This window comes from Rissa tridactyla, chromosome 4 (genome assembly GCF_028500815.1).
Source record: "Rissa tridactyla isolate bRisTri1 chromosome 4, bRisTri1.patW.cur.20221130, whole genome shotgun sequence".
Lineage (NCBI taxonomy): Eukaryota > Metazoa > Chordata > Aves > Charadriiformes > Laridae > Rissa > Rissa tridactyla.
In genome coordinates, this window is record NC_071469.1 from 79,012,553 (window position 1) to 79,036,330 (window position 23,778).

Sequence of the window (23,778 nt, forward strand, 5' to 3'; positions counted from 1 at the left end):
GAAGCAAAGCATGCTATAAATCTGACTTGGTGAGACCCTGCATCCTCTGTGCAAAGCCCGGTGTTTGAACGTCACGGTGCTTTGGCTTCATTCTGAAACTTGATTTTATTGTAGCCATCTTTTACATTCGGGAAACAGTAAAGGCCTTTCTGGCACCCCTTTGGCCTGCAGCATCCCCCCAGCTGAACTCTGCCATGTGCACCTTGTCTCTGCCAACTGCAACTCTCAGGTCTGCTGTCTTCCAATGCGGAGCCCCATGTCCCACGTGTTTGCCAATACTGTCATAAGTGATACCTGAGACTTGCGTACCGTCACCCACCAGGTATCTGAGCTGAAAAGCGCATAAGGTGGTAGCGGAGCGTTCGCTAGTACAACTTCTACAAGCAAATTTTGGAGGAAGGTGTAAGAAATAGCAAGTATTTGAGTAGCAGCATGGTCTTTGTACTTGCTGACCTACCTCTGGTCTGTCACTGTTCATGGGTCTCACGTCATCATCTTGTCTTTGGGTAACTTCAGCCTGCTTTTAGCATTTTAGCAGAGCAAAGGGTTGCTTCACAATTTGCAAATTCAACTCATGGAATTAAAGTCCTGGCCATGAGTTGTAGGTGTGTTAATTCCTCCTTTCTCTAATTTTCTTGTTTTAGTTTGTTAGGGTTTCAACACGTATGTGTTGCTGTCATCCAGCAGCATTCCAGATGGAGCAAGAATGTTTAAACTCTCGGTTGCTGAAGTAAAATACATGATTTTATAGGCAACATGGGGAATGTCAGATTCACCTGTTTTGTTTCACTTGAGCTTTAAAGCGCCTGTTTACTCGTAGTAGATCTGTTTTTGAAAGAAGCTGCAGACACTATGGTGACAGTTGCCTTAGAAATACATATAATAATGCAGAGAGGAGCACACCCACAGACAGCTGGTGCTTGCCATCCCCTATCCCTGTCCACAGGAGCTGGCCACCCTGCACCACATGTCCTCCTGCATCCCCACTGCCCTCCCCACCGCTTTGCTGTCTGCCCCAGGCCTGTGCTCTTGCCCCACCGGAGCCAGGCTCAGCCTGACCGGGGCAGGTGGGAGTAGGGAGCCTGGGTGCTCCCATCTGTTTCCAGCAGAGCTTATTACAGATGGTGGATCTGGGGATGCAGCACATCAGTGGAAGCTCTGTGCCAGCCACCAATGGGCCATCGGTGGGATGAGTCCCTTGGGCTGGGTGGGATGTGCCCCACCAGCCTCATGGCCAGGCAAACTCCAGGCAGAAAAAGCAGAAGGATTGCCCAACTCCAGTCTCTTCCTGCATTTCTGATGTGGAAGCAACAATTAGAAACAACCGCTATTGAAAGAGATTTTTGTCCAAAAAGGCAAGAGGCAGGTGGGTAGGCAAGAGACAGGTCCCCTGTGCTGGGGACGCAGGGAGCACAGCCTGGCACAGCCCAATGCAGGGCAGAGGAGGGACCGACGGCACACCTAGCGAAGGGGACTGTTTTCCCCACAGCAGAGCAGCGGGACGGTGCTTCCTGGTGAAACACGGTGAACCTAAAACTAGATGTTCCCTGTGCCAGCCATTGCTGGGGTGGCTTGGCACCAGAGTGCCGGGAAAATATGATTCTTGTACAGGGCCAAGGTGCTGCTGCTGTGGGTCTCGTACGCAGCACAGAGCCGGGGGCTTCTCAACCAGGTGCCTCTTCCAGGTCAACCTCTAAATTCCTGAACATTTCACAGATTAAATACCATGTGTTGCAATTAGAAGGAAAAAAACAACCCACCCTGCCCCCTGGGGATTAACCTTCAGTGACAAGCTGTAGAACCGTCAGTGAGAGTATTGATTCCAAATCTATAATGTAAAGTATGGAAATGGGGTGCCTGCAGGCCCAGTTTTAAGAACTAGAAGTTTAATGTATTGCATGTATAAGGTGTTGGTCTTGAGAGCAACCTGAAACATTGGCTGCATTTTATTACACCGTGCTCTTGTATTTATTTACATAATAGATTTTGATGGGAAATATCTGTCTCTAGTGGAGTCTGTGAATTAGAAACACAAAAACTAAATATGAGCACTGGGAATAAATATGCTCTGGCTTGTGAGTCAGGTGTGTGGTCCGTGGGAAGGGCTCTGATTAGCCATTATGTATGTCCTACGGTCTTTCTCGTCTTGCAGAGATGAGATTTTTATTTACAATGATCCCTTTCTCTAGTTGCAGTTACATTAAGTTTTGCTGTAGCGTTTGAAGAGGCAGGCCCGTTAGCTGCACACAGATTTACTGTGCGAGTTTAAGCTAATGGATACTTATCAGGCAGGCTGTATTTGGTGATCGTCCATCATTTGCTCATTAAACAGTGTATCTAAGTGATTCTCATTTCCTCCCTGCCATGTCTGGAAAGGAGGAAACTAGACACATTACGATGGAATATTAATGTCCTGGAGGATTTAACCACCCATAATTAGATCTCCTTTGCATAAACCTGCTAGTGCTACCTTATTTTGTTGTTTGTCTTGTTCTCCTTAATTACCTTCACATCTTTTTCTGTTCCTGTCTTTTTTTTCAGTTTTACTTTGTAATTCTGTCCCATTTGTCTCATCCTTCTTCCTTTTTTCTTTTTTTTTTTTTCTTTCTTTTTTCTTTTCCCTGACCTAGAGAGCACAGCAGTCTGGGTTTCCCCACTCCTCCCTCCTTCGCACAAAAAGGCAGACTTTGCCAGCAAAACCCATAGTCTCTGCCAAGCCCTGTTACTGACTTTGGAGAAAGCAGATAGAGAACTTGTGCAAATTCAGGCTCTGAACTAGCTAAATAAGCCATGTCAGTAAACCCTCTTGTCTTATTCCCTGGCCTGCTGGCCCATGAAAGAACTAATATATAATGGTCCTATTTAAGGTGGAAAAAACCCTCCTGGCCAAGGGCCACCGATGGCTGAATCAGCCACACACTGGGGAGAGAACAGGGAGGCGGCTCTGGAGCTGCCCTTGGGATCTGCGAGGGACCATACGTGGTCCCCGGGGGGGATCTTGGGGGCTAGGGCACAGGCGAGGAATACACCGTCACCTCTCTGGGGGTGCCTGGGTGTCCCAGTGCTCCTTTCCACTACCCACCAGGGGAAAAAATGGCAAAGGTAAATGGAAATGATCACGCAAACAAGGAAAATATCTAGTAAACACAGGGAGACCTGGCAGCCATCCTCTTGCAAAGCTGATTTTCCGAAGGGAGTAAATGGGCTCAGCTGGCTGGTATAAAGCACACCTGGCTGCTTCTGCCCGGTACCTTTGTGCTCCCCCCAAAGTTGGTGCGGAGGCGCCAGGGGGATTTCCCCTTTCCTTTTAGCCGCAAGGCGCAGTAAATGCATCAGGATATGTTCTCAGGCACCTATTCTCAGTACACTGGCAAAGCCCCACAAAACCTCCTATTTTCCTGATGAACATGAAGGTTTTCCTCTGCACGGGGGGTGGGAGAAAGCCCCAGCTTGCTGACAAAGAACAGCAGCCCGGTTCCTCGGGGGCAGCATGCTCTGGCTGGGGGCTGGCTCGGCACCCCCCTACACTCCTGGGCAGCGGACCCCAGCTCTGCTGCAGCGGTGCTTCAGTTAAACAAGTGCGACTGTTTTTCATACTACTAATTTCCTTCACTGCTTTTCTGCAGATTTTTGCGCGTTGCAGAGTTTTGTCTGACCACTGTTAGGAGGATCTAACAGGGAACATCCAAGCAGGAGAGAGGGAAAGCCTTGCACCCAGCCAGGAGGTAATCTGAAGAGAAGAGGCTAGCTGGCTTCTGCTCAAAAGTAGCCATTTCCAAATTTTTTTTTTTTCTTGTTTTGCTGTATGCCACTGCTCATTTTGGTAGCAGCTCCTGGTGCTGTGCAGGGCCATGCTCTGGACAGTAGGCTGAGTGAGAGCAGAGGTATCCTGGCCCCTTCTCCTCATGTTTCCGATTCGCATCTATCTGCATCTCTCCAAAGGACAGACTTTGGATGCGTGTGGAAAATGCCAGGCTATTTAAAGTGTAAAGATTGTTAACATCTTTTGTGCTCCTGCCATGCCAAGCAGCTGGAAACTGGCTGATTTACAATCCTCAGTCCACAAAGTTTTGAGCATCCTCAGTTCCCTTTGACTTCGTGGAAATGGAAGCCGCTCTGCCTTTTGCAGGATTAAGAGCGCTGTATCAAATCCCAGGCTGCGAGTGCTGTGGGATGAGTTGTGGCGAATGAATGGCGCTCGGATGGGGCTATTCTGTGTCCTATGCTGATTCGGGAGCATGTAATTTCATGTGATGGGAGGGACAGCGCAAAGGCCGGGTAGGATAGCACAGAGATGTGTGCCTGAAAGGCAGCAAAGAAGCCTGAAGATTACAGAAGATCACAGAGCTCTCGCTTGCAAATACCTACAGCTAGGTCAGGGAAAATATGTGATTATTGTGTGACTGGCTTACAATGCGGATCGGTCCTAGAGTATTTCTCTAGAGGGAAAGCTGCGAATCTTGACACGTACATTACAGCTGATACACAGGCATTGGCGAGATTTCCCCAGGTTTATCTGAGAGCATTCTGTCACTGACAAAATCTGACAAAATCCTCCAAACTGAAAAGCGGCACCAGCATTTTCTGCGCTCAAACTATTCTGTACGTGGTGTTTTCAAAGGTTGCTGGTGGGTGAGGGAGTGGCCCCAGTCCCGAATGCAGCTCTTGGTAACAGCCCTGATTCAGGAAAGTTCCCCCATCAGCTGGGGACTTGCTTGTAACCCAACATATTTCTCAGCAGTTTCGCAAACTGTCACAGTTCCTGACATTTTAGTTAGCATACTGTGGAGTTTTTATATTATGGGAAGTGTTAAACTGGTCCTTGTGGTCCTTGAAGCCTGTGTAATAGGATAAGGGAGCATACACATGCCACCTGAATTACTGAGGGGCTGTTGCTCACTTGTAAAGCTTGATTGCATCTAGAAATCAACATTTGGTTCGGAAGCGTCTTACTTTGATAAGGTTAACTTCTTTCCTGGGAGTGATAAAGTGTTAAATAAGCACTGTGACTGTGAATGGAGTTCAGGTAATGGTAGCCCCATAAATAGATGTTCTGACTCTTAGGGGAATGGATGCTGAATCCTTTCAGAAGTTTCTCTGAGCACAAAGAACTGAAATCTTTAAGCCTGCAGCACTCGTGACCTAGCAATTAAATAAGCATCCTTAGAGAACATCTGAGACGAGCGGGCAAAATGCAAATATTTGGTGTGTGTGGGAATGCTGTGTGGGGATGTTGCCGTTGCCCAGTTCTCCCCACGTCAGCCCTGTCCCTGCTCTGGCTCTTGCATTTGGGTCCCGCAATGAGTTGGAGCAGAACAGAGGTCTTCTCCAGGCGTGACAGCAGCGAGTCCTCCTGTGCTGGGGCAGAACTGGGGGGTGGAAGCAGAAATGTGTTCTCCCGCTGCCGGCCAACTCCTCCCTGCACCAGGCCATGGGGGGGTGGTACACAAGGTTACCGATCTCTGAGTTGACTGACAAAAAAGATTTTCTATGCTGCCAAACGAAAGCTATTTTCCAGTCAAGCCCAGTCTTCCTGAAGGGTTTCAGCTTCATAGATGCCCCCAGATTTCACCAAAGGGGGCGGCTGTTGTAGCGGGCACATTCTTGAGTGAGTTTTCTATAACTGTCTCATAATCATCACCTTGAAGGGTGCAGCTAAAAGAGCATCTCTGTTTTTTATTTCCAGTATTTTATCTCTGTGTGCTGGCAAATACTATGGACCACTTACAAAAGAGAAGAAGAAAAAGCCAATGCTTTAAAAATAGAAATATAGTGCTGTGAGTGTTGATATCAAGGTTTAGTACTTGACTTTGAAACTGTTTCTTGCTTATCTTTTTTTCTAATCAACTGCATAGTGAATTTGGCACTGGGAGATACGCGTATCTTCTCCATTGGTGCCCCATGTTGCATCTCGGGTGCCATTCTGATCATGACACATGGAGCAAAGTGGGACCAAATGGTCTTCTCGTATTGTCTCTGTATTACTGAAGGAGTAAAAATATGTTTTTCCAAAGCATTTTAAAATGATAATTCATATGGAGAGAGCAGACAGAGACAAGAGTGTAATTGCATAGCAGCTTCTGTGGTTTCAGGCACACAGCAAAATTTGGGGAAAGAGTGGAGTGAGTTTGTGAAGCAAAACAGGAAGTATCTAACAAAAACAAGTGAAGTGCACTTGTGAACGCCCTGCCCAAAGCTCAATGTGAGTGATTTGGGGTGTCTTCATTTTCAATGCCCAGTATAAAATGCTTCCAAAATCTCATGATATGCTGAGCCTTCACCATTATGTCACCAGGACTCCCGTAAAGTATTTAGAGCTGATACAAGATCGCTAGTTGCTTTATAAAATCTCAGTGCTCTGTCTTAAGCTGTGCTGCTGCTGCTATTTCCTGTGGTATTCCCAAGCTGCAGAGTGTTTCAGGTACGTGGGTGGCTTCTGCCCATGCTGAACATCAGTGCCGTGAACTTGTGTGTCCATGCATTCTGAGTCGTTAACTACAAAGATGGCAGTGTCTAGTCCTTGGCTTCAGTAATTATGATTGTGGCTGGCATGTCTTAGAAAACATATTTCCCTACTAATGAAACGGGAATTATTTTACTATGCAGTGTATTTTGGAAGTGATTGTGTTGAATGCTTCGTACCTCTACACCGGCTTTTTTGCCCATTACTGCTACTTAAATACTAGCATCCACAAAGAGCACGTTAATGCACAGTGGTCACCCGAGTCAGCCTAGGTTTCAAGGGATGATGAGAAAAATATTAAGAAACCAAAACTTTAACTGAGAAATCAACTTTACGTGAATTACTGCCTGGCTAATATTGTGGACTAAAGGCTTTTTTTTTTTTTTTTTTTTTCAGTCGGTTCTCAGTAGCAAGAGCTGGAAATCCCTTCACAGCTGTAGCAGCCAAATCTGTTCTGGACCCACTCTGCCCTCCTGGGGAGGGTTGGCCAAGCCCTAAGGCAGCCCCCAGGGGGTCTGTCCCCTGATGGGGGCTCTGTGGGACTCCTCTCCCCAGAGGCCAGTGTTTGGTCTCCAGCCAGCCCAGGAACACTCCTCCTGCTTCCCTGTGTGTCCAGCAACAGCCCTGTGCAACTGAGGGCAAATTTTATCTGCATCTGCTAGAGTGTTGAAGTTGGGTTTGGGACGAAAAAACTGATTATCTTTCCCTCTGACTTCCGTGGCTTCTGCTCACTGCTGAGGTAAAGCCAGCAGTGACACCGTTTCAAATGCCAGCTCCTTAAATAACAATTTATATCCAGAAGATTAAGGTGGCCACAGAGGAACCTCTCAGGTCTTGGTTTTATGCCCATTATGGAGAGGAAGCAGAAGCATAGTAGAGTAAAGTGTCTCGCTACAATTACACTCAGTGCCTGTGACAAAGACTGATCACTTTTTTTTTTTTTTCTTTTTTCTTCAGACACCCTTCCCCTGCAAACCTCTGGGGCCTCTTAATTACACTGGTGTATAGACCCAATCTTTCTCTTTCAGATGTGGTGTGCTTTTGCCCCTTGTTTCTCTACGCCCCCTGCCTAGCTTAGTGCGTGGAGGGGCAGGCAGGGGAGGATCAAGTACTCGGGTCTGGGCTCCTGACCGGCCGTCACTGTGACCATGATGCTCCATAAAACCACCTAGCACCAGTCCTGAGCAGTGCCAGCCTGGCCTTGCCCAGTGGTCATGTCCTGCCCGGATGTGTTTGGGCCCCCTCAGCCAGCACCACAGCAAGCAGCGTGGGGTCCCGACTCCCTTCTGGCAGTGCCCATGCCCCATGCCTGCTGTCCAAGGGGACAACTTGGCCTGCTGTCCTGCTGCTCAGGAGAAACATCAGTCCAATACAGCAATACCTCTTGGAGGGGGCTTGGATGTTGCTGTTTGTTTTGGTTGATCCTATGAAAGATTATGTTTACTTTAAAAAAAAAAAACAAAACCAAAACAAAACAGGAGTAGTGGTGTGAGCAGCAGCCGCAGGGAGATGCGTCTGTGTCTAAGCTCAGGAGGCTCCGTCCCACCGTCCTTCTCCTTGCATGGAGGTGCAGCACTGTCACCGACGTGGTGGGTCTGTGCAAATAGAGGGAAAGAACCTGAAACCATGACTGCAATAATATAAAGTGAATTTAAGTGCCATCGTCTTCACATATATGTTCTCTGTCCCCTTTTCAGTCATTAGGGAACAAAGCAAATTAATGCCAACAGAGGCTGACTCAAACCTTTGCCCTCATTTAAGGGATTCCAAAAAATGCAGTTTTGTTACGTGCTGGAGCCAGCTGCCCTACAGCAGCTCAAGGACTAGAACAGTCTCCGGTGTTTAACCAACATGAAAGGCAGTGTGTTGCTAAAATTGCCAATGACCAGTCCTGATCTCATACACTTCTACTTGACTAGGAGTGAATTTATTGCCTTTATGTATTTTTAGCACACTGACTTTTTTTCGCTCCTCTTTCTAGGATAAAAGGTAAAGAAATAAAAAAACTCAATGTAAAAGTAGTAATATAAAAAACTGTCTAAGCAAGCCAACCAAAAAGCAGTCAAGGATAAAATATAATTAAACATTCTACGTGTCTGTTTTGAGTAAGGTACCTGAAGTGCTAACTTAGCTTATTCAGTTTTGGGGCAAAAAGCCTCCCAAATGTATGTAGAATGCAATGTTAAAATGAGAGATATATTTGTGTAAGAGTGAAATCGTATTTAGGATAACTATGTCCAGAGTTTTTCTATTAAGAGATAGGTCAAAATGGGGACAAGATGGTGGTTTACAGAACACAAAATGGGAGGCAAGCCCCTAGGAGAGAGCGTGCGCGAGCCAAACCTGCTCTGACACCGTCAGGGAATAGGACCGATAATGGCTTCAAGAAGCTCGTAGCTTTGGATCTTGTTTTTTCTCTATCATTCTGGTATTTAATATTACGTGACATGGCCTTTATGCTAACATAGACTTTTTTGGAAAAAGTATAACTGTGCCTCAAGTATGATTTTTCAAAAGAAGTGGCCAAGTTCCATGCTCCTCCATTAGTAAACTTGCGGACTAACAGGACCGGAGCTGTGCCCTTCAGTGGAATATGCATTTATTTATGGGCTGAACATAAAATCAAAATTTGTCAAGGCACTGCCTGTATAAACTATCTTCTCTGCTCCTAATGCCACATGATGTCACCATTGACATCAATCTGATAGATAAGCTTACAGGATGCCAGAATTCCTTACTGGATTGAAAAAAAGAAAAGAGGAGGAAACCACAAAATCAAAAATCTTGTGATGAAAATGTAAATACTCAAAGTAAACGCTCACTGGAGCCAGTTCCAGGGCCTGGGCACACAGGTCCCATCTGGTCTATAGGGGCTGTGCTTGTTGCTTTGTGATATGGTTTGGATTTCCGTTACAGAATTATGTAGAATTTATATTTGAATCCAATGTAATTTAGATAAAAGAATTGGAGATTGTTCGGTGCATGGAATAAATACTTTTAATCAGGAAATAAAGATCTATGACTTATATTTGTTTGGTGTCGTAGTGACAGAGCAGGCAGGTAAAGATGATCAACTTTTGCAATTAAAAAGAATTTCTGCAGTTACTGCTTTCAAATGCCCAGCAATTTTGCCCATGCAAGTTGTTGTGAATGCACAGAATTTCAAACATGAATACTTAGCAGCTAGTGATATTTAAACCTCTATTAAAATTTCACATGATCTTACTGTTACCTGTTCAGGAAGAAACTGCAAACAGAAATCCCATATTAAGGTTAAAATGTAGGGAAAAATCTCCTTACTAAATTTCCACCTTATGAATTATTTTATAGAAAGCAGTAAGTTCTTTTTCACCAGTGCAGAAGTCTGTTTTAATACTTAATGTCATAGCGGACCTAGTTTTCTGATGGCTTTGCTTTCCAGTTGGTTTGTTTTAGCAATCACAACTTATTTTTGTTCTTTTTCAGTTGAAGAGGGTGAATCTTCAGATTTTGCTTTGACCTGGGACTCATCAGTGACTCAATCAGGTAAATATTTTAGGTTCTTCTGATTGCAAAAACTGCCAGAAAGCTGCCAGGCTTTTTACAGGAACTGTATTTTGTATGTCACATTCCTGTCTCAAATCCAAGACTACCCACTGCAACACAATTTTTATATCAGTTCCATATGGTCAATAAAATCTATTACATACAGAGACTAATATACTCTTATCCTCCGGAGAGCCATTCTTTCTTCTTGTGGGCACACTGAAACGGGTTGTGATTTCTCCAGTATAACCACTTTGAAGTTTTCTGCAATGGGCACTGTTGCACATTCATTCCAATCTAATTACATAAAAGCTACTTTAATAGGAATTTTAAACTTCAGTCTCAACTGGAATGTGTGTATTTCTCCTCTCGGAGGAAATTGGAAAGTACTGTCAGGGCTGGAGAATAAAAGAGCCACATCGCCATGGTAGAAAGATTTAACATTTGAACCAGCTTTTGGTGTGCTTGATAATAACACTTAAATGTTTTTCAGCTGTGCTACATTGATAATTTGAATAAAAAGAGCCTCAAGAAACTAAACAGGATAAAGGAAGTTTGTCTGTAGTTGTGTAATATGTATTGATAAGACAAACGTGAGGGTAAATTTTATATTAGTTTGCATTTAAAGTAACTACCCACATTTCAGTCCTGCTTGTGTCCTGTGTAAAGATATTTTACTGTCTATTATGTCTTTAACATTTATGAAATTCTCAGAATATTTTTGATTTTGAAGCCAATAACTCTTTCTGTGCTGTCTTCGTACTGGGCTGCGTGATGGTATTCTCTTAGAAGCTCAGCAGCGATGTGAAAACAGCTCTGAAACTGAGCAGTAATATGAAAATTAACAATGGTGCTGCGTTCCTGGTTAGCATGGGTTTCATAAGAGTCACGGGGAGACTGGCTCACAGGAGACTTTTCTTACTGAAGTCAGTGTCTAGCTGCTCTCGAAGGCACAAGCTGCCTTTGTGTGGCACTTTGTGGCACTTCACTTTCTACCAACTGCGCTCTGGGCCGCGCTGGGTCCATCTTCTCTGGGCCCTATCTGTTGGAATGGTTTGTGTTTTCACTAGTCTTTGATAGCAAATATTGCTGCTGCTGCTGCTGTAAACCCCCGCTGTGATGTGGAAGGCTCCTTTGTGGCTGGAGCTAACGGCGCATGAAAAGAGCGCTCGCCGGCTCCCTTGCTTGACCTTCGTCTCAAACAGCAGTGGAGTGGAGTTACCGGTGTTATCTATCACAAATCTTGAATTGTATTAAATTTAACACAGGCTGAGGTTCAAAACAGCAACAACAACAAAAATCATTTCCCTGCAGAGCGGGAGTTAATTTGGGATTTCTGGATGGTATTGGGGACTACGCTGTACGTAAAAGCCTGTGAAAGGCTTTCCCCAAATTAGTTGAGTCTCCTCCATTTTTCTTCATTTACTCCCATAATTACAGCTCTCATTCAAGACGTCGGATGTGGAATAAAATGTATTATATGTGTGATTTATGACAACTTAAGGAAAATGTGTGCTAATTTTTCTCTTAATAAGTTTAGTAGCTACAGATGTCAATCTTGCATGCGTATGAAAGTGCAATACAGTATCCTATCAAGACAGGGCGCAGTGCATGGGACAGAGGTTTCAGGCTGGAAGATGACTGAGGAACTACATAGAAAAAGCTTAAAAAGCCCTAGTACATGATGGTGCAGCCACGTGGAGTCACTGGCTCTTGTGTGGTGTGCCTCCAAAGCTATATTCAGTAACTGAAACCAGTCCCTCAGTCCCAGTGTGCAAGACTTTCATTATGTTCTTTTATGATCTTCCTGTTTGCATTAGCTCCAGTAGTGTGATGTTGAACTTCAATAAAGGGTGAAAAAACATGCTTCAACTTCTCGTTTCATGCCCCTTCCTTCCCCGGCCCAAAATGACAAAATTGCCTCCCCTTCCTTGACCCCCACAACAGAAGAAAAACCAAAAGGCCAAACCCGGGACTTGTTAACTCTGAAACATTTGCCAGATGTTTCAAATTAACATATTTCTCTCCCTTCTTCTCCTGTGTGTGTTTGTACATCTCTGTGTGTGTGCAAACACATGCAAAGCGACTTCTGAAAAATTCTGTTGGCACTCCATGCAGCTGCTGTGGGCCGGGGGAGCGGCGGTCCCAGGGTGGTGCGGTACGTAGGGACAGCAAGAGCAGGTAGAGTCCTTTGTAAACTTTCTTTTTAATACTAGCAAAGTATTTATATAGATGCAGTTGTGGGGGGAGAAGGTGCTTTTGCTGCTATATCTTACTTTGTTAATCAAACCAGTGGAAGCTATACTGGTTTTTTTTTTGGTTTTGGGTTTGTTTGTTTTTTTTTTTTTTTTTGTGAGTACGAGTTGAATCTGCAGTCGCAGGGTTGTCTGTGTATCTGTAAAAGCTCTCTGTCCCCAGGGCAGGCATAAACGTTTGTAGGTGCAGGGCAAGACGTGTCAAACACTGGTGTGTTGCCTCTCAGGGCGGGCTGGTTTCTCTGCTGCTGAAGGTGCCCCCTTTGTGCATCCCTGACTGTGCCGCAGCGCTGGGAGAGGGGCTGCTCTGGGAGCCGCTCCGTGCGGCTGGTGGAGATCTGGCAGTGGATGTGTTGGTAACAGAAATCCTGCGCTGGGATCTGTTCAGTGATGGCTTAGCACAGGGCACCATCTTTTTTTCTACGGTAAAACTTGTGTGCAAGTTGCTGTCTGCTCTGGCTTAACTGCTCGATCCTGGTAAAACCTGCAAAGGTGAAGTGCTTTGCAGGAATCCAACCCTTGTCGTAGTTTCACTGAGGAATTTATTCAAGTACTTTAGATACAACTACAAATAGTCCTGTAATTTTTTTTTTATCTACAACTTAAGGGCTATATGTATTAACTTAGAGAATCAGGAAAATGTATAAGGAGGCAGAGGCTTCTCTTGTGCCAGGGTAAATAACCTGGGTGTCCACTAGCCCTGCTTAACAATGGGTATATAGCAAATTTCCTTCCTCTTCAGGTCTTGTAAACATTTCTTTCTTAATGTAAAAAGAAGAAAAAAAAAAAAAAGCTCTTTTCCTTTCCTCTCTCAATCTGAGGATTTACTGTTAAATAGCAGGTCAGTAGTGTTTTGCTGTGTAAGAGGCAGAGATGTTTTCTGTCCCGGCGGCGCAGTGCAGCCAAGTCCTCCTTCCCCCTGCTTTTCCCCTCTTAACAGCAAGTGCAGCCCTTGAAGCCCGTCCGTCTTGCCCCCGAGCATTAGGGAGGGTGGGCTGAGCAGGGCTGCTGGGGGGCCAGGTGAGCGCCCACCTCCGCTTTGCTAAAGGGGTTCCTGCTCCTTCGAAGCCAAGAGGAAAATAAGACTTAACATTTGTCTGGCTGGACCCTTGCTTTGCAATGCTGCATTGCTGTTGTAATACATCACGAGAGCATTGTCTTGAGGAGCAACAAGGGACATTTTAAAGAAGCAAAAAGTCTTACTAAATATATAGAGAATTTAAGGCATTTTAAAGACCTATGAAAGCATTTTACATGGGGGTTGCTGGGGAGTTTCTCATTAGCCTGACTGTGAGGCCCTGGGGAAGCTTGGCTGAATTGTCTGGGGCAAACAGAGCAGATTCTGTCTTCTCCTTAGGAGCATGCAGACCTAAAAGCCTCATTTTTTGTGTGTCTGAGGTAACTAAAGGTATCTTATTTCTGTATGCAGCTATGAGTTATGATACTGATCAAGAAAGAGTTAGGGAAATAAGGGACTGTGGACCCGTAGCTTGAGCTCTGGGGACAAACGGCACAGGGTCTGTCTCGGTGCATGTGTGTTTGCAGAACACAGGAGCATCTTTGCAGCATTCACGACTGGAAGGACCTCTCCAATGCCAGTGCCCAACCATCCATTAGCACACAATCTTAATATCATTCAATTATAACATTCTGGAAATCACAAAAATAAATTTCAGGTTGGTGTTTTCCCTCTTCCCCCAATAGCTCCAGCTTCCCTGTCCCTGCCACCAAGCTCACTGCAGTGACTTGGCACACGTGTGAGGGATGTGTTAAAGCACAGCATGGAAAAAAACCAAACCAACGCAACATTTTAGGACACAGACATTTGACAATTTGCCATTAAGAGTTTTCCCACATGCTTGTTTTATACAGTACAAAATCTGTACTGTAGTATACAGTATGAAGTATACTTCAGATTTTTTTTAATTGCCTTCTGCAGTTTCTTTTAAAGTTTCCCTCCTTTTAGGAGGAAAAAAAAAAAGAAAAGGGGAAGCAGCAGCTTTTGAGAATCAAACCACAAAACAAAACCACCTCTCTTCTGCTTCACGTGGCATCTCCCAGCTACGTAAATCACAGTTTTCACTTGGTATCTTCAGAGGAGGAACATCTGATGCAGTTTGGAGACTTACTTTCACTCAGGGCTGTCAAAGCCAGTGCCAGGGCATTTTTAAGTCTGTCTCTGCTCCTTGGGGCTCTCCCTGCCTGTTCCCTCCTGGCTGTTCCCTGTGCTCTCCTCCACCACTGGTCTTCTGATCCCAACGCTGCTGCTGTCCACCCCCCAAATGTTGATTGTTTCTGTTCTCCCCTTACTGTTTTGTAGGGTTGGGTTTAATTTTGGCTGCCAAAGGAGCAAAAAGGGTGAGAAAGCCAGGAGCAGGGAAGTGATCATGCCTCTGTACTCGGCACTGGTGAGGCCTCACCTTGAGTACTGTGTTCAGTTCTGGGCCACTCTGTACAAGAGGGACATTGAAGTGCTGGTGCGTGTCCAGAGGAGAGCTACCAGGCTGGTGAGGGGTCTGGAGACCAAGTCTTATGAGGAGAGGCTGAGGGAGGTGGGCGTGTTTAGTTTGGAGGAGGCTGAGGGGAGACCTCCTTGCCCTCTACATCTACCTGAAAGGAGGTTGGAGAGAGGTGGGTGTTGGCCTCTTCTCCCAGGTGAATAACGACAGGACCAGAGGAAATGGTCTGAAGTTGCAGCAGGGGAGGTTTAGATTAGAGATTAGGAAGAATTACTTTACTGAAAGAGTGGTCAGGCACTGGAACAGCCTGCCCAGGGAGGTGGTTGAGTCACCATCCCTAGAGGTATTTAAGAAATGTCTAGATTTGGCACTTCAGGGCATGCTCTAGTGGCAGAGATTGTAGGGGATTGGGGTTTTTTTGTGTGTGTATGGTTGGACTCAATGATCTCAAAGGTCCTTTCCAACCATGAAGATTCTATGATTCATGAAGCAAACGGAGACTTTCCCCTGCAAGTATTCATGTGTTAACTTTTCCCCCTTTTCTGTTTATTCAGATAAGCTACAGAAAATGTTTTCTCCTTCCTCACCCTTTCCCCTTTTGGACGTCTGTTTTGGCCACACAGTTTCCTGTCCCCTCAGCCTTCTTCCAGCACCCTGAGCTTGCATGCACCAGCATGGTCTATTGCCTGGTGCCCACCAAGGCCACATCCTCGTAGGACCCCATCCCCTGTGGTCTCACAGTACCCAAGGCTCTGCCTACTCTCTGCCCATGTCCCCCTGGCAGTTCCCACAGAGCCCCTGCTGGTCCTGATCCAGCCGGACAACCCACTGGGCATGGGCTGTGTCAGGATGCTATGGTTTGAAGAACCCACGACAATTTATTGTAATTTAGGCAATTTTTCTATCACCTGACGACCGCTTCCCACCTGGGAGGGGAATCCTGAAAACGCAAGGAAACCCAAGGGCTGAAATATAAACAGATTTAATAGAATAATACTAAATAAATAACATTTATAATACTAAAGAACCAATATTGATCCCAATACCAATATAAAATATACAAGGATTGTACTCAGCCAGTTATATTGGTAGGAAGCTCTGCACTCCCAGCAGTGGACAACAAATGTCGGACACCACAAGCTACGGCTTTGGGAGGAAGGGAAGGGCTCAGGGGTTTGGCACTAGGGCTAGAATTTATCAGGATGGCAGCCATTATAGAAGAGGAAAGCTCACTAAACTTCCTAATTTATATTGAATGTGACCTTCATGGTATGAAATAATCCTGTTGGCCAGCTTGTGTCTAGTGCCCGGGTCTTGCTCCTCCTCATCCCCGCACCTGGCAAGCTTGAAAACACTGAGGCTTTGAAACTTGCATACCATAGCTGGCTATAAAGTAAATATTTTCACAAATTCAGATACTACAGTCTTCTAAAAATGCAGTTTCCCCTAGCATTAGAAGAGACATTTCTGAAAAGTAAAATTACTGAAAGAGAAATTAATCTTGTGTTGCTCAAACCAGAACACAGAAATAAGTTGGGAAGGTCCAGATGCCCTCCCATAGACACCAAGCTTTTTATCTATTTCTACATGTATTTTATTTTGTCTTATTTAACTTCTAAATAGCAGAACACTGAAAGAAAACCTCTTGAACACCCTCAACATGAAATTCTGGGATGTGTGCTGCAGAGCATTGAAAAGGTCAGTTGTAATTCAGTGGGCATTAGAAACCTGTTATCTTGTGAGTGCTCTGAAATTACTGTCCTCAGTGCCTTCACAAGCTGAGACATCTTCTAAAAGCTGATTTCATTAGTAGATCAATACGAGAAGATTCTGATTACAGTGCGTAAGGATTTCCAGAGAAATTAACCTTTGAACTTAGCAAAGAACATAAGAGACTTTGATAACTAACTTAGTTGAATATTTTTTCAATATACTATGAAACGTTTGATCTCAATTAGTTGCCTTTCTTATATTGGTTTTAAAAACAGCATCCTTGTCTCTGCACGGACCTGCTGTATGCAGCCCAGTTAGTATAGTCCTAGGTTCTCAAAATTTTAAATATCTGCTTTGGAAGCAACCAAAGCCCAAATAAACTAGACATAAAGCTAGGGAGGTATGTAGCTCTGGCTGTTGCGTACCTCATTTATTCTAAGTTCAACTGTTTATTTTTCTTGGTAATGTGTGGGTTTTTATGATGTAGCATAGTTGTAGCATATGTGTCCTTTCAGAAGAGAAACAAGATTTAATTCTCCTTTCCTAATTATAAAATTTAATTTTAAACTTCATTCTTTACTTATAAATACTATTTTTTTAAAGAAAGTGCTTTTTATAGTGTTTTCTCAAACAGAAGGTGAAGTGATAGAAAGTACATGATACTCAGATAATGTGGTGGTGGGTGAACATCCAAGACAGATGTAAGATTTTTGAAGCTGGGATAATATAAAAAGAAACAAGATGAGTAATTATAAACTCATCCCAGATTACTCTATCTGTAGGAGCTTATGGCACAACTCTCCATCTGCAGGCACAAGGGCTTCCTGGGATCAAGCCTGGGCTGGTGGGAAGGGGGACGTGGTGCTGTTGGAGGAAGCTGCTGGCTGGAGTGATGGGAGTCTCTGGGGGTCCCTGAGGTCTGACCGAAATCCCGTGGCTGAAGCACCTTCAGGGAAAGGAGAAGTATAAAAAATGAGATTCCTCACTCTGTGTGGTGCAGTGCAGCACCCACATGTGCATCTGTCATGGAAACAGCCCCCCCATAAACTCGCCGAGGCATCTCTGGTGCTGAGGCACCATAGGTGTTCCCCTCTTGTTTGGGGAGGGAATCTCCGGCGACAAGGAGCGATCTTCAGATGTGAACGCAGCATGGGTGTCAGTATTTAAATTAGAAGCACACACCTGTGTCTTACGGCATTTCCTAGAAAATACTTACTATTAAAGATGTTAATTGGGAAAATTATAGCCATAGCACAGAGGAGGAGAATTAATTTCCATGGTAAAAAAGGGGAGGAAAGAAAAGCACATTTCATAGTGAGCTATTGAGTGCTCCCCCTACCCCATCACCCGCCCGTTTCCAGGCTTTTTAAAGACAGTGTCTGCTGAAAAGACAGTCTGCTTAAGAGAAGCTGAGCAAGCGTGGTGTATCGCAGTGTGTCGTTGGTGTTGCGGAGCTTCTCAGTACCTAAAGCCAGGCCCCCTAAATTGCTACAAGCAGCGCCTGTAAAGGGGAGGATTCTGCAGGCTGCGGGGTGGCAGCCCCTGCCTGGCCGTGCTGGTGAAGGGCCATGGACTCGCGTGTGCTGGGGAGCACACAGCAGTGCACCAGGACCAGTGATGGGCAGCAAGGTTTCAGTCAAATGCGGGAGTACCTCTGGGGTCGTTGTGTTAATCTCATCTGAGGTCTTATGAGCTTGGTGTATCTGCTGGCACGGGGCTGCTACGGGTTGGGGGATTGTTCCCATAGGGTCTGGCAGGGGCATCTTGCCAGAAATACAAATACACCACCAGTGTGGATGGTTGCACACGTGAGTGTATCCTTCTGGGGCTGGCAGGGGTTGTGTCCCCATCTTCCAGCAATGTTTCTTTTCCCTGTGGCAAATTTACTTTTTATTTAAAGGTGTGCCCATTGGCGCTTTGTCTGCTGTGAGACTGTAACGCTGTGTTTCAATTTCTTGCGCGGACTGAAGGAAGTCATTCCCCTTCGTGGGTAGACCTCCAGGCGCAGCCTTCCTGGCTCTCCATCTCTTGGTAGTGTTCAGGTCTCCCGTGGGTACCAACATCCCGGGAAGGACACTGCTGTTGAGCTGGAGGAAGCGCTGGGGAGGAGCAAGGCATAGCATAGCACCTTCCCATCTTCTTCACGCTCCTGCTCTCCCTTCCTGTGTCTCTTTCCAATGATGCTACCTTGTTCTCTCTTGCTGCCCAAGCAAAAGCTTTGATGAGATGAACATTTTCGGTGTTTTTAGATGAAAATTATATCTGTTGTTTACAATAGCCTTCAGGAGTGTAACTAGCAGTAATGGGCTAAAGTAAAGCAAAGGAGATGCTAGGCTGAGTATTAGGAAACATTTCCCAGTAGTAGGATCTAATAGGCTCCGGTATTATCTCTCATCACTTCAGTCATTTTCAAACTGGACTGGACAAAGCTCTTGAAAATACACTGTAGGAATGGTCCTACATTAGCAGGGGGAAGGATAAAATCACGTGGTAAATCCTTCTCTAATTTATCCAGTTCTACTGCGCTCTGGATTTGCTAATCTCCCGCAGATTTGAGGACAGAAGCAGACTGAATGGCCAGACAAATTGTGCTTTCTAGAGCTTATTTCAGTAAATATTTTTATGTAGGATCTCAAAGCGCTTTTCAAATGCTAATTAAGCCTCCTAACCTAGTACAAAGTACAAAGTATTCCTTGTGCCCCATGTGCATACTGCTTTGTCTCCACAGAGTGCAGCATGCACCGTGCTGCAGGTTGACCTTCCCAGAGGGCTCTGGCTCTCAGATAGATGGGCACTTGCCAGCCCATCTTGCTTTGAGTCACTTCTGCAAGTCGGTGGGTGACTTTGCTTTTCCAAGTTTGCTTTGGCTGGCTGGTAGGAGCGAGGGAAGCTGAAACCATGCTGCTGTAGGTAGTGATTGCGATGGGGTTTACCTTTGTGAAATCAGACAGCTGAACAGTTGAAGGAAAGTCTCCTGGTGAACAATTTCTTTGGTTTTCAGAGAAACTGATGTTCTCTTTCGACCAGTTTACACGTTGCAGTTGTATCTGGTAGCTCAAAACTCCCAGCCTGAATCAATGTAAAACAGGAATAACAGAATATATTCTATTGCCCTGTTGCTTAAATGAGAAAAATCAATAAAAAATAATGCCACAGTGGTGGATTCACAGTAATCATTCTTCCTGAGGAAAAACAAATTGTGCCAGTCATGAGAATGGGTTTTATAAACAAGGTTGTAAAAGAAGAAAAACAAATGGAATAAACAAGCTCCACTGCTTTGTTTTCTGGTCTGAGTAAGGACGTAGATATGAAACTGCAGTGAAGAACTGCATGAAATTTATGATGCTTTGCCCAAATAATCTTTGCTTATTCACTACAGGAAACTAGAATCATTTGGGTTGGAAGGGACCTCTAGTGGGTCTTACTCAACATTGACCTGACTTGTAAAAGTTTTTGTAACCGTTACTGACGTATTTTTGGTTAAATTGTCTTGAGCTGTTAAGCTTATTGTAGACCAAGAGTACAAGTATGGTTACTGTAGCATAAGAATGTGTAGAACAAATACTCATTTTAAAAAGGGATTTTTTTTAAAAGTTAATATAGCCTAAAATTTCCCATAATAGAAGGTACATTTGCATTTCTGTCATTTAGTGTCTAAAGTAGCCTTTTACTGGTCTCGCTGTAAGGAATTACAACGTCATTGTCAAAATAAACTGAGCTCATCTCATAATCTTGTATTTGTTGTGTATAAATTCAAATGAGAAAACTGTTAAATGGGACCATTTATAATGAGATTTGAGATACCCTATGGCTCTCACTTGGAGACAAGTGACCTTTGTCTTTTTTGGGGCTGAGTAACAGCGCGACGTAGATTTAATAGATGTGTGCAGAGACCTGGCAATAGAGTGGGGTGTGCATGGAAGAGGTGCTCAATGCGTCTTGCTCTACATATTTTTGAATTCATCACACTTGGGACTGAAGTGCCTGCCTATTTGTGTGTTTTACTAGTCATGCCTCCTCTCTGCCTTGGATGGCTTTGGCATTCATTAGTAGAAATTATTAGACAGTCACAAAACACTAAAGAGAAAGGAAAAAACCCGCACACTTTGCTTGGAAACACTGTCTGTGTTGCATAAAGCTCTGACAAGATCAAGCCTCTAATTAAATTATCTGGCACGTGGACAATTCTGTTCCGAGATCTGCTGAGCTAATGTGTAGCCATTAGCTCATACAGCCACCAAATCAGAAGTACCAAAGAGACAATTTACATAGGGCCACAGCGTGTTTTAAAAAATTCTGGTGAGTTGTGAAGCCTGTAATGTTAATTGCCAGTTAGCACATTGTAATTGCTGTAATTATTTGCAAGTAAAATGATGTAAGGGACTTAACATTGTACTTTTCTTAACACTTCACGTGTTGGTGATCCACTAAATCTCCCACTTAGAGTTTTGCTGGTTATTTTAAGAACTTGACAGCCACTTGCTGAAGTCTGATCTCATCCGCAAGGTTGCTGTTCTGCCTCTTGTCTTTAATGCTGAGCGGTGGCTCTCTAAAGTCTTTATTATTAAAAAAAAAAAAAGCAATAAAATAATAAATGTGAATGTCTGCTGCTGACCAGCGAGAGCGTAGCCAGCCCTGCAGCTGGCCACACTGGAGCCCAGCTGGGAGAGAGCCCTCAGCACAAATTGCCAGCCTATTGCCTCCCACCGCCACGCCGCGGAAGTGGGCCAAAAGCTCCTCCGTATGGGATTAAAGGGATGTGTAATAGATTAAAGATCAAAAATGTTAATTAAGAAATGGTCTTTTCTAATAAGATGCCTTCAAGGGCACGATACCAAAAATGAGGCAATATCTCATTTTGGCAACAGTGCTGGGGTTGTAATGAAGCTGGAGCACGGGGGTAAGGGGAGAAGGAAGGGACGCCTCCTGTTCAAGGCATCCCCTTCAGAAGGGGGAAATCAATTAGCAATAAAAATGTAAACATGTAAGTCAGAATGATGTTACTCTGAATTCTACTCAACAACATGTGGATTTAGACGTATGCATTTTAGCTTGGCTTTTCCTGGAGGATAAGTTGGCAGTTTGCGACAGATAAAGGAGGACTCCTTCAGCTTAGTGCTATATAAGCAGCAGCATTGTAATTTGGTTGAAAATAGCCACTCTTTGATGCATTCAAAATGAATCCATGCAGTCTGTTTTCCTGACATAGTTTTCTAGATATGGGAAGTTCGGCACCTTTGCTGCTGGATTGAAACTTGTATGTTTGAGGAAAGGCTTATTTCTCTTCAGAAGAGGGAAGAGCCACAACTCTGAGCTCTTGTATTCCAGGGACAAGTTTATGTTTTACAAATAAACTGATATGCAAGTGTTACTTTTGTGTTTCAAACCCAAAAGGTGCTTTTGAGAGCTGTGAAGTCTTACTGCATCATTATAACTAAAGAAAACACACTTTTTCTTAAACTTGAGCCTTCTAGTTAGTGACTCCAGTGTTCCATTTTCTTAGTAAACTCATCAAAACTCCAAAAGGAAAACTCAGATGTTTAACAGTGCTTTTCCTTGCGGTGGGATGATGGGATTTCACATCCCACTTCATCCCACACTTTCTCCTTAACGCTGAAAGCTGCAGTATTTCTGAAGCGAGTTATTTGCTAGCATAAAATGGAGGGACCCTGAAGGCAAATTTCTTCCCTCTTGGTTGGAAGCATTTGCTTGGATAAAGAAAACCCCTGGCAAGGTGAGGCTCTCTGCGTGGGGTGTGTATGTGTTTTAAGGCTCTGTCTGTTGTTTGAACCAAAGCTAGAGAGAATTGTCAATTTGAGAGAAATCTGGTGGGAAGGCGCTGGCCGGTCGTGTGCCCCTGTGTGTGTGTGGTGAGCTGGGGCTGGCTGAAGCAGCCTGGCAGAAGAAAGTCCTCCGACAGTGGTCTGAAATTTAGATTTGTTGCTCTAGCTGTGTATATCTAATCATCATCTGGTGTGTGAATCTTTTGCAGAAAAGAGCATTGGGAGGAGATAAGTGAGGGAAAGACAATGGCTCTGCGCTACCTCCTCACCTGCAGCCTCCAAACAAAGTGGGGAAGCGGAGTGCAGCATCCACGTCCTTGAGAGAAGGGATGGTTTTCCCTGGGCGTTGTTTCACTGAGAGGGTGTTTGGAGCACATGGAGTTGGGCACAGTGTGGACTTGTGCTTATTAGTATTATTTAGCTTGGATGGGAGCTATAGGAAACTTTAATTTAATGACACTAAATTCCTGTCCCCTGATTTTGTCAGATAAGTGAACACAAATGGAGATAACGGTTATTTTCATCCAGAGAAAGAAAATTGGAGAAGTATTTCTTATCCAAAAACTTAAATCAGATCTTTTTGCAGTTCATAAATGTATTGTTTTGGCGGATTGATTAGTTCCATTTTACTTGATTTCACTTATGGTTTTTATTAAAAGAAATGTGTAACTCGGACTTGAATTAGCCTTCTCCCAAGAAGGGCAACATCAAGCTGTTCTTGCTGACATATCAAGGAGATACAACTGTAGCAACAGAACCATCATTGCCTTTTTCCTTACTATGAACTTCTTTAAAAACCTCAAAGTCATTTTGTACTGGGCAATTTTGAAGACAGTGTTCTGAATTGAAGTTTTCCTCTGTGTAATTTTGACAATATTCAAAAAAAGATGTAGGCTGACTTCTTTCAGCATCAACAGGGAAGACTTCCATTTTGCACTGTTGATTTAATCAAGTAGGTTATGTTTGCAGAAAAGTGGTCAGTTTGTAACGCTGTCATTAATTTGTACAGAATATTTGTCCCATATAGAAATTGAGAAAACTTGAACTTAAACTTTTATAGTAGTTCATGTCGGGCTCTTTGCGTTTAGCACACAAGTCCAGATGACCATTTATCCTGTTAAATGAATGAGAAATGTCCTGTGTAAAAAGCATGTGGCTTCTCTTCCTTGACCATATTAAACAAAATACATTTATCTCCAAATTTCCACAGTAACATCCAGGAAGCATATACAAAATCAGCAGGGTTAGGCAGGTATAACCAAGAGCAGCGTTTGGTTTATAATCTTAAGAAAAAAAGGTTGTGTAGTAAAAATGTACTTTTTCTGATCAAGGTGAATTTCAGGCTGAAATCTCACACAAGTTAGCTAATAGCCAGATCGGTAAAACATTTTCTGGAAAGGATGTTGCAGAAATCCACATCTTTTCTTCATTTTTTTCTTTATATATCGTGTGTGCAGACAGCTGCAGTGGTGAAGACATGAGGAATATCACCTCTGCAAATGCTCTTTGCATCTCTGGGTTTGTATTGTGACGAGCAAGCATAGATGCTTCTGTGTAACAGACATAAATTATGCTTCATT

The 23,778-nt window shown here is 44.1% G+C and overlaps 1 protein-coding gene across 4 annotated transcripts in view; it reads left to right on the top strand.

Moving 5' to 3' along the window:
• ZNF423 (zinc finger protein 423) overlaps positions 1 to 23,778 on the top strand; it is a 274,882-nt gene that overhangs the window by 73,178 nt on the left and 177,926 nt on the right. For all 4 annotated transcript variants that reach the window (XR_008465899.1, XM_054198169.1, XM_054198167.1 and 1 more), the window contains exon 2: positions 9,929 to 9,988. Coding sequence is in view for 2 of the 4 variants with exons in the window: in XM_054198167.1 (XP_054054142.1) it covers positions 9,929 to 9,988 (60 nt within the window). In the remaining 2 variants the exon portion in view is untranslated. The remainder of the gene's footprint in view (positions 1 to 9,928; positions 9,989 to 23,778) is intronic.